Here is a 13,748-nt window from a genome sequence, read left to right on the forward strand (position 1 = left end):
TTGCGTGTACACAGCCTTTATACCACTTATTTGTTTTAGTATTTTAATATTGCAAACTGCCTTGGATACCTTGGCAGAAAGGTGTTATATAAATGCAATTCAATAATTAAATATAATTGTCATGTTATAAAAGCCCATTACTGGAAACACTGAGGAAAAATCTACTGTGACCGTCTACCCAAGATATTCTGTAATTCTAAGGACTCGAATTATGAGTTGGCCAAGGGTAACCAACATGGTACTCACGGAATGCTGCTGGACTACAACTTCCGTCATCCCTGACCATTGGTTGTGATTGCTCAGGCTGATAGGAGAAGGAGTCCAGCAATATCTAAAGGACTATCACGCTGGCTACCCTGGCTCATGGAGAAACAGCTGTGTAGTATAGACTGGCAACAATACTCGCAGTTAAATATGCTTAATGTAACAACTCATTTTCTTATATTTCAGATATCTTACAAGTATTTGATCATTGCCCTTGGGCTCCAGCTGCATTATGAAAAGGTATTTTTTAAAAACGTCTCTCTGCTGGTGTAAAACCTGATGTAAATCAGGATTCAAAGACTTACTTTGAGCTAGGGGTGTAGGAAGGCATCATTTTTTTCTTTTCTTTTTGTATAATTTTTTATTTATTTATATTCTTTACAGAAATCTTTAGGTAAAACCTCGTACATATATCAGTCCAACAACAACATAATCCTATATCAACAATATTCAACAAAAATATAGAAACAAAAGGGGAGCAAGATCTCTCGAGGAACATGTCCTGAAACAGAACCCGCATATTGGCCAGTTTATGGGAAGATGTCCCACTTAAATCTCCTGTGGAGTAGTTTCTGTAGTTATATTTGTTTCCAAATCTGCCAGGCCTTCATGGGAGGGCGATGACCAAATTAATCTTACAAAGTATGTTCAATAAATGAATGCCAAGCTATATAGAAAGAGTCTGGCACCTCTTTTCCTTGGGCATCATTTTCTGTTCCATTACATGCAGCGCTGTTTCCATTCTGCTGCAGTTCACCTTCCTCCAAAAACTGTTATTTGTCTCGCTGTCCACTTAAATTATGTAATGACATTGTTATTTTGTTGTTCCACCCCATTAATTTCAGTCCAAAGGAAATGCAAAAAACGTAATCAATTACGCATCTTTTGCAGACTGAAAGTAGCAACAAAAGCAAATACTAATCACATTCGCTGGATTGATTTCCATGCCGAACATGGGACAAATAAGTAAAGACTGGCAATTTCCACTCCCGTTTCCATTTTTGTAAAACATTTCCAGCATCCCTGCTTTGTGCACGTTGAAAGGCTTGGGTGCACTGTCGTGGAATTACGACTGAGTTCTTTTTGAGGAGACTTAATAATGAAGCCAAAGCCTCCGTCACAATCATGGCAACAGTTACATTGCATTATTCTATGTTACAATGCTACAATGATGCTCTACCCCCTGTTCCATCCGTCCTCCCTCCATTCCTGCAATATCAGTGTCCTTGGCACATTTTCACTACAACAGCACTATTCTCTATTGTCTACGTGACCCCCTGTCTAGGGAAAATGGCAGTCAGACTTGCTCAGTATTGATCGAAATCCACCTCAGCACTCATTGTCGTCATTCATTTCTTGGAATGGTAGATGCCCTTCTCCATACCCTTTCTTACATCACAAGCAGCTTTTGAAAGTCCTTTTGAAAGAGAGGACCAAAAAGCATGCATAAGTCTAAAGTCCCCTTGAATGCGCGGGACTAGTTTACCATTCTTTAGATCACGGTCTATGTTTCCAGTGGCATTTTACAGGGTTTGTTTTTAACATTGATCTGAATTGTGCAAATTAGATGGAGCTGTTTTATATACCATTGACCAAGAGACTGGCCCAAGATGTTTTGGTGCCTGTGGTGAAGAACAAGTTGGCACCCTCCTGTGGAAAAGTGCACAGGCTCAACCCCAAATGCCGATGAGGCTGTAGTCCAGCCTTTGCCAACTTGGTGGTCTCTGGGTGTTTGGAACTACAATTCCCATTAACCTCAGCCAGTGCTGTTTGGGGTTGATGGAAGGAGCAGTCCAAAATATCTGGAGGGCCTCAGGTTGGCAAAAACTGCTGCAGTCCTCTACCCATGTACCTGAGAGTAAGCCCCATTGAAATTCACTCCACCCCCCTGGGAATCTACTGCCTGATTCATGAGGTTCAAGTTATTTATTTATTTATTATTTAATTTATATCTTCCCCTTTCTACCAGCAGAAGCCCAGGGCAGCAAACAAAAGCAGTAAAAACACTTTAAAACATCATAAAAACAGACTTTAAAATACTTTGAAACAAAACAACTTTAAAAATATTCTTTAAAAAAGCTTTAAAAACATCTTAAATAAAAAGGGTTAAAAAACATATTGTTTAGAAAAAAATGTTTTAAAAAACATATTAAAAGCAATTCCAACACAGATGCAGACTGGGATAGGTTTGTTCACCGCCCTGAGAGCTATTTCGCTAAGGGCGGTATATAAATTGAAATAATAAATAAATAAATAAATAAATAGGTCTTAACTTAAAAGGCTTGTTGAAAGAGGAAAGTCTTCAATAGGCGCCGAAAAGATAACAGAGATGGCGCCTGCCTAATATTTAAGAGGAGGGAATTCCAAAGGGTAGGTGCCGCCACACTAAAGGTCCATTTCCTATGTTGTGCAGAATGGACCTCCTGATAGGATGGTATCTGCAGGACGCCCTCACCTGCAGAGCACAGTGATCGACTGGGTATATAAGGGGTAAGACGGTCTTTCAGGTATCCTGCTCCCAAGCTGTATAGGGCTTTGTACACCAGAACTAGAACCTTGAACTTGGCCTGGTAGCAAATGGGCAGCCAGTTGCCTCATAACAAGGCTGGCTTGCCACACTGGCCAGATTCTAAAAATTTCTGTTAACCAGACTAACACCAATGAAAAGTCATGGTTTTGCATGATATTGATTTGTGGGCTCTTTATATTATTTCCCAAAGCTGGTGGGAGTGGGCGAAAATTCACACCCAGAAGGCCTTTCAGGCTATAAAATATTGGAGTTACTTGCATGCAGGGATGGGGCTGATGTGTGTTCAGAACAGCCTCAATCTAACCCAGGGTTAAATCCACTTTTAAATCCACTGATTTCAATGGGTTTATGTGAACTAAAATCTGTGTGGGCTGTGGTCATGTTGTACACTGGGACACTGTGTCCCAGTGCATGTGTGTGTGCATGCAGAGTGTTTGTCACAGATGGTGATCATGACAGACCAGTTTCATATATGTCCTTCAAGGAAGTACCTTCCACACAGGAATTATGTAACATATGAATTGGCTGTCGCTGGTTTGTCCAAGCTGGATCTGGCTGACAGAGAAGGCCTGCAGGGGCCTCTAGTGGTGTATCTTAGAAAGCTGAACATATTCAGAGAAAGCCTAGCCCTTGCTTCCTGAATGGGATCAATGAGATAATGAATGAGCTATAGGGGACACCTGAAAAGACAATAATGCTGGCCAAAACAGAAGGGAGTAGAAAAAGAGGAAGGCCAAACAAGAGATGGATTGATTCCATAAAGGAAGACACAGACCTGAATTTATAAGATCTGAACAGGGTGATTCATGACAGATGCTATTGGAGGTCACTGATTCATAGGGTCGCCATAAGTCGTAATCGACTTGAAGGCACATAACAACAACAACAACAACTGTATATGTTAGAAGATGACAGTTAAAAGTGGGATTTTGGACACAGTTGGATGCCAAGAATTCAATTTCACTTTTTTTCATCGAGGATGTTACTTTTTTCTATTCCTTAAATTTTTAAAAAGTTAATTGCTCTTTGTTTTGGATTGCAAAGAACAGTGCTCTCAACATGTGGAGGAAGGTAGAGGGGCCTTCATGAAATCCACTTGTGCACCCCAACCCAATTTTAGCCAAATTAACCCTCCCACAATAGCTTTCTAAACAGCGTAGTTCAGGGAAGCATCACACTGTGATTTGAGCACTGTGGCTTATACCAGTGGTAGGGGTCTTTGGCCCCTCAAATGTTGTTGGGCTCCAACTCCTATCAGCTCAAGCTGGGAGGCCCACTGGTCAGGGATGATGGGAGTTGTAGTCCAACAACTTCTCGAAGGCCGCAGGTTCCTCATCCCTGATCTATACCAATCAAGGCACCATGTGACATTTTATACCAGGAATAGGGAACCGGTGGCCTTCCAGATGTTGTTGGACTCCAATGGCCATCAGCCCTAGTCAGCGTAGCCAGGGGTTAGGGATGATGGGAACTGTAGTTCTGCAGTATTTGGAGGGCCACAGGTTCCCCATCCCTGTTTTACACAATAAAGCACTTTGTTGTTTATGCAAAGACTCAGTCTGAATATTTTACAAGTACTGAATCAAGATAACTGCTGATGTAACAACTCTGATCATAATCTTGGTCCCAAGGAAATTACGGGATTATTGTCTGACTGAGGATGGCACTTTTTTAAAAAACTGGTCTAGCATGAAGGAAACCATCCTTAATCTGCATGTCTCACATGCTCGGCACAATTCAACACTACACAGCTAATATTGTTCTGTTGCAGATCAAAGGCTTGCCTGAGGGCTTTAACGCTCCTAAAATAGGTTCCAATTATTCCATTCGCACAGTAGAGAAAACTTGGAAAGCTCTGCAAGATTTCCAGGGAGGAAATGCCATTTTCACCTTTCCAAACACCCCCGTGAAATGTGCAGGGGCACCACAAAAGATCATGTACTTGTCAGAGGCGTACTTGAGAAAGGTATGTACCGGCCACTTCTGGGACCACAGTGGACTTAATAGGTCTGTGTTGTTACCTGAGCAGATAGGCAATACTAAAAGTGCTAGATCTTCACCTGTGCAGGTATTATTCCAGTTTCAACCGTTGGAACAGTGAGTCTGTTCACAAAAACCATTTAGCTTTTAGGGTGGGCATGTGAGTGTGTGTGGTGGGGAGTGTGTGTGTGTGTGAGAGAGAGGGAGAGAGGGCTGTTACCTGATTTAAGAAATCTTAGCCTGCACATTAAACACATTTTAGTTCAGCTATGTCTGCAAACATTTGCAGGTGACTAAAACAATAGTTTCAAAGAAAGAAGGAAACTTTGCTTTTTAGTTGGTGTTTGTAAATCAGGAGTGTGGAACGTATGGCTCTCCTGATGTTGCTAGACCACAGCTGCCATCATCGTTCACCATTGGTCATGCTGACTGGGGTTGATGGGAGCTTTAGTCCAATCACATCTAGAAGGAGACACATTCCCCACCCTTGAGGTATATGGTGTAGCAGGCATCATCTTGGAAGAGGCACCCCCTCCTGTGTGAGAGTGATGCCTTTTCAATTAATTCTGGACGTTGTTTGATTAACTATTTAATCAATTAATGATTGCAGTAATAGAATCGTAGAATAGTAGAGTTGGAAGGGGCCTATAAGGCCATCGAGTCTGCTCAATGCAGAAATCCAAATTAAAGTATCCCCGACAGGTGGCTGTCCAGCTCCCTCTTGAATGCCTCCAGTGCTGGAGAGCCCACCACCTCCCTAAATCATTGGTTCTATTGTTGTACTGCTCTAACTGTTAGGAGGTTTTTCCTGATGTTCAGTTGAAATCTGGCTTCCCAGAACTTGAGCCCATTATTCTGTGTCCTGCACTCTGGGATGATCGAGAAGAGATCCTGCCCTCCTCTGACAACCTTTCAAGTACTTGCTGTCATACGTCCCCTTCTTTGTTAATTGTTATACGATTTTGTTCTTAGGATCTTTTTGCTCTGTTTATACGAATTTTGTCTTATTTGCTGTGCAATGTGTGTTGGAAGTTGGAAGAGTTCAAATAATAAGTACAAATACTCAACATCAGGGACCGAGGAGTTTGTGGACCTCCGGATGTTGTTGGACCGCAGCTCTCATCATCCCTGTCCAGTGGCTATGCTAGCAGTGGCTGATGGGAGATGGAGTCCAACAACCATCTGGAGGGCTGTAGGTTTCTCATTCCTAACATACATCAATCCTAACAAAAGAGGCAGCGTTTAGTTAAGTGTGTTATGGACAGATGAGACCCCCCCCCCATTCCAGAGTGAATGGGAAGACAGTTGTACCAAAGATATGATGTCCAACTACTATAAGGATCTAACATGGAAGCTTGGAGATAAAGATTCTGGCGCTAATATTATGGAGATCCTCTGTGGACAAGTGCTTATATTCCTACGTTTACATGCTATAATCCATAATAAGGAGTCTATAATAAGGCCTCCAGGTGTTGTTGGACTCCAACTCCATCAGCCCCAGGTAGCATGGCCAATGGTCAGGGATGCTGGGAGTTGTAATGCAACAACATCTGGAGGGCTCCATGTTGGCTACCCCTGCATTAAAGTGACGCTTTCCAAAAACTGTCCCTGATGGTCCCTCCTCTTATGGCACAGTATTTCTGTGGTGATTACTTTCCAAGATCTCCAGACCTTAGGAAACTGCCTTAAACTGAGTCAGGCCACTGGAGGCCATTGGTCCACCTAGCTCAGCCTTGTCCATACTCACTAGCAATGAGTTTTCTCAGCTGTATCTGGACATTCCAGGGATTGAGAACCTGTTGTTCTGTGTTGGAGTAGGCTAGGGGAAATCTGTTGTCAAATCCCACTCAGCAGTGGAGTTCTGTAGCTGATCTCGGACCAGTCAACTGTCAGCCTAATCCTACCTCACAGGGTTGTTCTGAGGATAAAATAGAGGTAGGGAGAACCACATAAGAAGAGTCTGCTGGATCAGGCCAGTGGCCCATCTAGTCCAGCATCCTGTTCTCACAGTGGCCAACTAGATGCCCATGGGAAGCCCACAAACCTGAGTGTGGGAGTGCTGTCCCCTCCTATGGCTACCGGCAACTGGTTTTCAGACACATATTACATCTGACTATGGTGGCAGAACACAGCCATCATGGCTAGTAGCCATTGATAGCCTTATCCTTCATGAATTTGTCCAGTTTTCTTTTAAAGCCACCTATGTTGATGGCCGTCATAGCCTGTTGTAGGAGTGAATTCCATAGTTGAACTATGCACTGCGTGAAGAAGGACTTTCTTTTGTCTTTTCTGAATCTTCCAACATTCAACTTCACTGAATGTCCGCAAGTTCTAGAGTATGTTACCCTGAATTCCTTGGAGGAAGGATGGGAAGAAAATGTCATAAATTATATATCCAGAAGTTGCTCTAAACTATATTGGATTATTTGGCTATTGCAAAGATAGCAGTCTTCTACTGCTTCTGGTTTAATATACCTGTATACAGTCAGTGGCAGCTGGTGGCTCTAGGCTCATTCACATGGGGACTTACTCCGAGATCGGTGCTACTCGCATGCCTGTTAAATCTGCTGAGTTTACATGATGTTTCAGCCCATGGGAAGGCAAGTCGCTGCTTTCTCCCTTAAATCCGAAGCAAATCAATCCAATTTTAATCCGAAAAGGGAAGGAAAACCCTTCTGTGCTTTGCATCTCTAGGGGCTTGTAGACCCTTAGCTCCCATGCTTTGGTGAGTCCACGCCCACTCCCTCGTCCTCCCTTTTTTTATACTATGGAACAAACTGAGCATGCCTGGTTGCCAAGGTAACCAGAGGAATAGTTTGATCTTAAGAAGTCGTGGTCATTTGGAAGCTACGAGATTAACCCTTCCCCCTCAGAATGAATGCAAAACAGCAGGGCTCATATTAGGTAAGAAGTGTGAACCTTTAAATTCCATCACGATGAGAAAAGCTTCACCTTCAAAACGGAGGCCAGCTCCAGTGTGAACCAGCCCTCCATGTCAGTGGAGCAGTGGAATTCACTCTGGGGTTTTCCTGGAGCTGTCCAAGGTGCTGAAAACTATTTTGGGCCTAGGTTCCAGCACCTTGGACAGCCCTGGGGAAAACCCCAATGGATCCCACTGCCCTACTGACATTAAGCCACCAGACTCCACCGTATATGGTACTGTATAGACAGACAAAAACAACATTTCTTAAGCCACTTACTTTGGAATTATCTTTCCCCACCCCCTCCCTCATAGACTGGAAAACGACCGAAAGCCAAAATAATCTTCAATACCGCCCTTGGAGTGATTTTTGGTGTTCAGAAATATGCTGATGCTCTACTAGAGATTATCAAATCAAGGGACATTACAGTTAACTATAGATGCAACCTTGTTGAAGTTCGAGCTGATAAACAGGAAGCAGTCTTTGAAAATTTGGACAAACCTGGAGAGATGGAAGTTTATCAGGTCAGTAAAATCTGATTTTGTAGGATGCATCTATGTATAAAGCCAATTAATTCTGACTATCATGAATTTTCCCGTTTACAGCCTGGATTGGTTTTCTGTTTGTTAGAACAGGCAGCAAATAGTAATTTAAAACCTTGATGGAAGTATACTCTGTGCGAAGGTAAGGGCCGTTGATAATAGCTGTGAAACTGATCAAACATGTTCAAGCATTGAGATGGCTGGGCTATGAGGATGATTTTGTGGGCTGGTGATATGGCTTTATTCAGTGGGTGAAGAGACTGCATAAGACCTGAAAACAACCCCCTCCACACATGGTGATTTGTTAGGGTGAAAACGAGCAAAACTTTATAAGGGCCATAACCATCTCTACTTAATATCCAGCAAGTATTTGTGATGGAATTTGTTTCTGCAGCAGCTTAGCCATGAAAAACCCTCTTTTTTTCTTGACCCAAGAATTGAGCCAGCTCAGCAGTGATCTGCAGTATCAGATTTTCAGTTTCATTTGAGCTCTTTTTTCTTTTTCTCAATCCAGTATGAAATGCTTCATGTCACTCCACCCATGGGACCCCCTGCGGTGCTTCTAAACAGTCTGGTTTCAGATGCAGGTGGCTGGGTCGATGTAGACAAGGAGACATTACAACATAAGAAATACCTAAATGTGTTTGGGATTGGAGACTGCACTAACCTCCCTACTTCAAAGACGGCTGCAGCTATAGGTAAGAGGGCAGTTTCTAGAAACGACGTAGTTCTACTTTAACGTAAATGGTGCCGGTCACAGAACTGGCCTTAAACTTTAAGTTATAACCTTCCTATACTGGAAGAAGCATTTTACTAATCCAATGTCAGAAAGATTTCAGATACGTAATGGCTTTTTTAAAAAAAACACACCCAAAGACTTATTTGACTGGTACAGATTTGGGTCAAATGTTAAATTTATTAGGGGGAAAGTAATATATAAGAAAGTAATATCTAAGAAAATATATGGAACATGAAGTGGCACAGGCTGGGACGCTTTGGACACTTTTGTACCTCTGTGGGCAGGCAGTGGAACCCCTCAGTAGATAGAAGGGGTAACAGAGGAAAGCATTTTGACAGTAAGTTTACACTTGCAAGGCATTTCACTGTATTCTAAATCGATAGCTTAGGCTTAGATGATTAGGAATGAGGCTGTTTTTTATCTCAGCTGTCAAGATATAGTTCAGTTCCATTGGATACGCAGCTGTTAACTGTGTCACATGGGTACATGTGCCAACTAAAAGATAACTGTCAACATTTAAAGCATCTCAGGTCCTGTACTTCCATTCACCTGATATGAACTCTAAGCAAAATATTATTCATATTTAAACGAGCGTAGGCAGGCTGCTGAATGATTACTTGCAATAACTCTCATATCTAATGCTGCACCCTTGCACGTGACAGTACGTTTACTCTTAAAAATCACTGGCTGTTACTGTTAAACATGAACCCAACCCAGCTAAAGTCAGATGTATGAAAGTGAGTGAGGCTAGTGGTCTGCCTACCTCAGTATTTTCTACTCTAGGGATGGGGAACATTTGTTCAGCTCGAGGGCCACATTCCTTTCTAGGCATCCTTCCAAGGGCCACATGCCATTAGTGGGCAGAGTGAGGAGCAAAAGTGGGTGAAGGATCTAATGTAATCACACCCCTCTCTATCCTCCATTCAGGCAAGCAAGAGTCAAGATCAGAGCTTAAAGACACATACTAGTCAGGCAAAAGCGCTCAAAGGGAGTGCTGAGCAGGACCAGTGAGGAGTAGGGCCTAGAGAGAAGGGTTGTGACTGGGGAGAGTCCCGAGTAGTGATGTCAGAGAATTCTGATGAAAACAGAAACAGGAGCAGAAATTGCCAATGTTGGCTTATTCGTCCCATGTCCAGAACGGAAATCAATCCAGCGAATATGATCGGATTTTATTTATTTAACAAAATTTATATACCACGTGATTGTGAAAAAAACTCTTAAGTTGTTTACAAAAAATATCAATACAGTTAAAAGCAAATCATTAAAAACATGTTTTTTTAAAAAAAGATTAAAAACAACAGTAGACAAAAAAAGAGAGGTTAAAACGCGTATACAAGGCAGAACAGAAAAGGATGCCTTCTTACGTCGCTAGTCCTGAGAGTTAGATAGAGAGGCCTGAAGGACTGCCTTCAGCCCCTGCGCCCGACGTTCCTATCCAAGGTTCCAGTGTTAAACTGGAGATGCCAGGAGCTGAATCCCAGATCTTCTCCAGGTAAACGTATACGAGAGCCAGTGTGGTGTAACAATTAGGGTGTTGAACTAGGGCCTGGCAGAGGAGGGTTCAAGTCCCCACTCATCCAGAAAGCTCACTGGGTGACTTTGGGCTGGTCACTGTCTCTTAGCTTGACCCTACATCACAGGGTTGTTGTGAGAAGAAAATGGGGTGGGGATAACCATGTATACCACTTTGAGCTCCTTGAAGGAAAGGTGGGATACAATAATAATATTATCTGCCACCAAGCTACAGATACGCTCTCTAATGTGAGAACAATGTAAAAACAATGGTGAGCCTTAAGTTACTCTTTATTAAGATTGTTGAGAACAAGTTAACAGGACTTGTTCACAACTCATTTTAGGTAGATCAGGGTCCATATGTTTTATCACTGACTAAATTGATGATACCAATTAGTTCCATTAAATACAAAATGCACCGTGTTAACATCATCACATTCTCATCCGAATGTTTTAACTCCCATCTGTTACAATTCTGCAGTAGCTAGACTACAAGCTTTTAGAAAGCAAAACCTACATCAATGTATTTGAGAGGCATAAAATGCAGAGGAAGACATGTTGGTCCATTAGGAAATTGAGACAGAAAAGGAATTGCCTGTCTTCTCTTTATATTGTTTTATCTAAAACAGGAATATCCAGATAATTGTTTCAAGAGGTAGCATTTAAAAATAGCATTCTGTTTCCAGACTCGTGTGCTAAACTGACGATTTCAGCCTGAAAAATGTGGCAGCACTAATGTAAACAAACCATTATCTTTTCTGTAGCTGGCCAGTCTGGTGTACTTGATAAAACTATTTCTTCTGTAATGAAGGGCAAAACTCCAACTAAGAAGGTGAGCTGATTAATTCTATGCATTTGTCCTTGAAGGGATAGCATTATATTTTGAAAGGTTTTTTTTAAGTCAAGCTTTGTTTTTAATAGACACCCTATTAGTAATGGATTAAGCTGGAAAATTGTAACACGTTTTGAGACAGTATTCTTTGAATGTCTAATGTCTGAAAAGATTCTAACCCAGATTCGAAAGGTTCTGTTCACAGGTTGCCATCAAACAATTTGTAGGCAGGATTATATTACCTACATTTTAAATAATCAAATGGCTTCTCTCCCTCTCAGTATCTGTGTCCACGCAAGTATTGGCAAATAGTTATCTCCAAGTGATATGTTATGAGGAGCCCCAAATGGGAGCATTCAATACAGAAATGCTCAAATTTAATTGAAACAAAGTTCTGTCATTCTGAAGCTCTGCTGTCATGGCCCAATAGTATTTCATAGATGCAGCTCTGGAAATTTTTCTACCGTTCAAATCTTGAGTGAAATACTGTCAATACAAGAACAAGCATACCTTGCGCCTATGCTTTCCAAAGGTTGGATGCATGCGTTATCCAGCCAGACACCATCCCCTCGATTTTAGAATAGATACGCTTGGCTCCCTTACAGGCTTTTCTGGAAATTTCATGTTGTTGTACTGCTAACATACAACAGCAGGCAACAGAACATCCAAATTGCCATTGCTCTGGCCCTGCCTTTGCACTGATGGGATGAAAAACAGGAGAAACAGACACAGCACCCTAATATGAACTGGATTAGTGGGAAGGAGGGTATGTTGTCCCCAAGCTATGCTCTGTGAAAGAGGGTAGAGAGAGCCTTCATTGTATTTTGTAATCAGGCTTAAGATCCTTCTGGATAAAATTAAGAGAAATTGTTTTGCAATACTGAAGGGATGGGTGTATGTTCCACTATGTAAAATGTATGCCACCAATTATTTTGTAGTATGATGGATACACCTCCTGTCCCCTGGTAACAAATTACAACCGTGCAATCCTAGCAGAATTTGATTATAACGCTCAGCCTTTGGAAACGTTTCCTTTTGATCAGAGCAAGGAGCGGTTCACAAGTTTTCACATGAAAGCTAATATGATGCCTTTTCTTTACTGGCATGGACTACTCAAGTAAGTATGCCTGTGCATGTAAACCAAAGTAGTTTGTAAGGTTTATGGGGAAAATCAACCAGCACAAAACACAAGGGGGACTGCCCTCTGTAAAGTTTTGTTGTGTAAACTGGCTGTGCATTTATTAACTGCATAGGTAGGTTTTTGTTTGAATAATGACATTTGTTGAAAACATTTGGGCAATAGTATGGAAAATGTAGTGTCTTATCCCTGGGAAAGATTGAGGCACAATGAAGTTTAGATTGTTATATGCAATTCAGCCTGAAAGTGACAGCTCATAGAACTTGCTGCTATAAAAGCAGCTTTGAAACAAACACTAATTCCAAATGGCTGTCTGAAACAGTTCCTGACTTAAAGACCACACTCAATTTCCAGAGGGTTAGGCTGCAATCTTAATCCCCTGGCTGCCACGGGTGGGGCTTGATGGCACACACAACCAGCGGGACATCCAGTCCCACTACTCAACACAGGCCAGGATGGAAGGTTGGGGAGCAGGAAAAACAGCCCTTTTGCCAAGTTAGCTCTCAGGCTGGTACAGCAAAGAGGCCCACATCAGGCCTGTTGCTTTCACATAACACCAAGGTCTGCACAAGATCCAGTACATCTTGTGCCACCCCAGTTCTACTGCCTGCACACCCTTTCAAGGGCTGCTGCTGACAGTAGCTTCCACCTGCCCATCAGGGTGGGTGAACTTGCCAGCAGAGCTCTGTAGATGACAAGAGCCAAGCACAACTGAGGGGAGAACATCGCCACTCCATCTAAATCCTCTCCGGTGCAGTAGATCAAGGGTCTGAATTGCTGTTAGGCTGCTGCAATACCTTTAAAACTGCCACATTATTTATATATTTCATTTGCCAAAGCTCTCTGGGCAGTTTACAACAATTAAAAACATTAAACACAAATATACAAATTTAAAAACACATTTTTGGGGCCACCAAGAAGGCCCTGTCCCCTGTTGCCATTCTCCCAGGTTCCTGCAGGGCCTTGGATGTTGAGCATAGTATACGGGTGGGTTCGTGTTAGGAGAGGCATTCCATCAGCTATTGTGGTCCTAAGCCATGTAAGGCTTTATAGGTTAAAACCAGCACCTTGAATCAAGCTTGGAAACATACAGGCAGCCAATGCAAGCGGGCCAGAATTGGTTTTATATTTTCAAACTGTCTGGTTCCTGTTACCAATCTGGCCACTGCATTATGGCACAAAAGGTTATGCCCTAATAAATTTGCTAGTCTTTAAGATGCTACATGACTGTTTTTGTCTCAAGATGAATTGCATTAGACTTGAGGTATATAAGCCACCATTACACCAAAC

At 42.2% G+C, this 13,748-nt stretch overlaps 1 protein-coding gene across 5 annotated transcripts in view; it reads left to right on the forward strand.

Annotated features, from left to right (window-relative positions):
• Positions 1-13,748, forward strand: part of SQOR (sulfide quinone oxidoreductase) — a 31,141-nt gene that overhangs the window by 13,609 nt on the left and 3,784 nt on the right. For all 5 annotated transcript variants that reach the window (XM_061595732.1, XM_061595728.1, XM_061595727.1 and 2 more), the window contains 6 exons: positions 451-504; positions 4,566-4,760; positions 8,010-8,219; positions 8,752-8,935; positions 11,253-11,320; positions 12,259-12,437. In XM_061595732.1, coding sequence (XP_061451716.1) covers positions 451-504; positions 4,566-4,760; positions 8,010-8,219; positions 8,752-8,935; positions 11,253-11,320; positions 12,259-12,437 — 890 coding nt within the window. The remainder of the gene's footprint in view (positions 1-450; positions 505-4,565; positions 4,761-8,009; positions 8,220-8,751; positions 8,936-11,252; positions 11,321-12,258; positions 12,438-13,748) is intronic.

Source organism: Rhineura floridana, chromosome 14, assembly GCF_030035675.1.
Source record: "Rhineura floridana isolate rRhiFlo1 chromosome 14, rRhiFlo1.hap2, whole genome shotgun sequence".
NCBI lineage: Eukaryota > Metazoa > Chordata > Lepidosauria > Squamata > Rhineuridae > Rhineura > Rhineura floridana.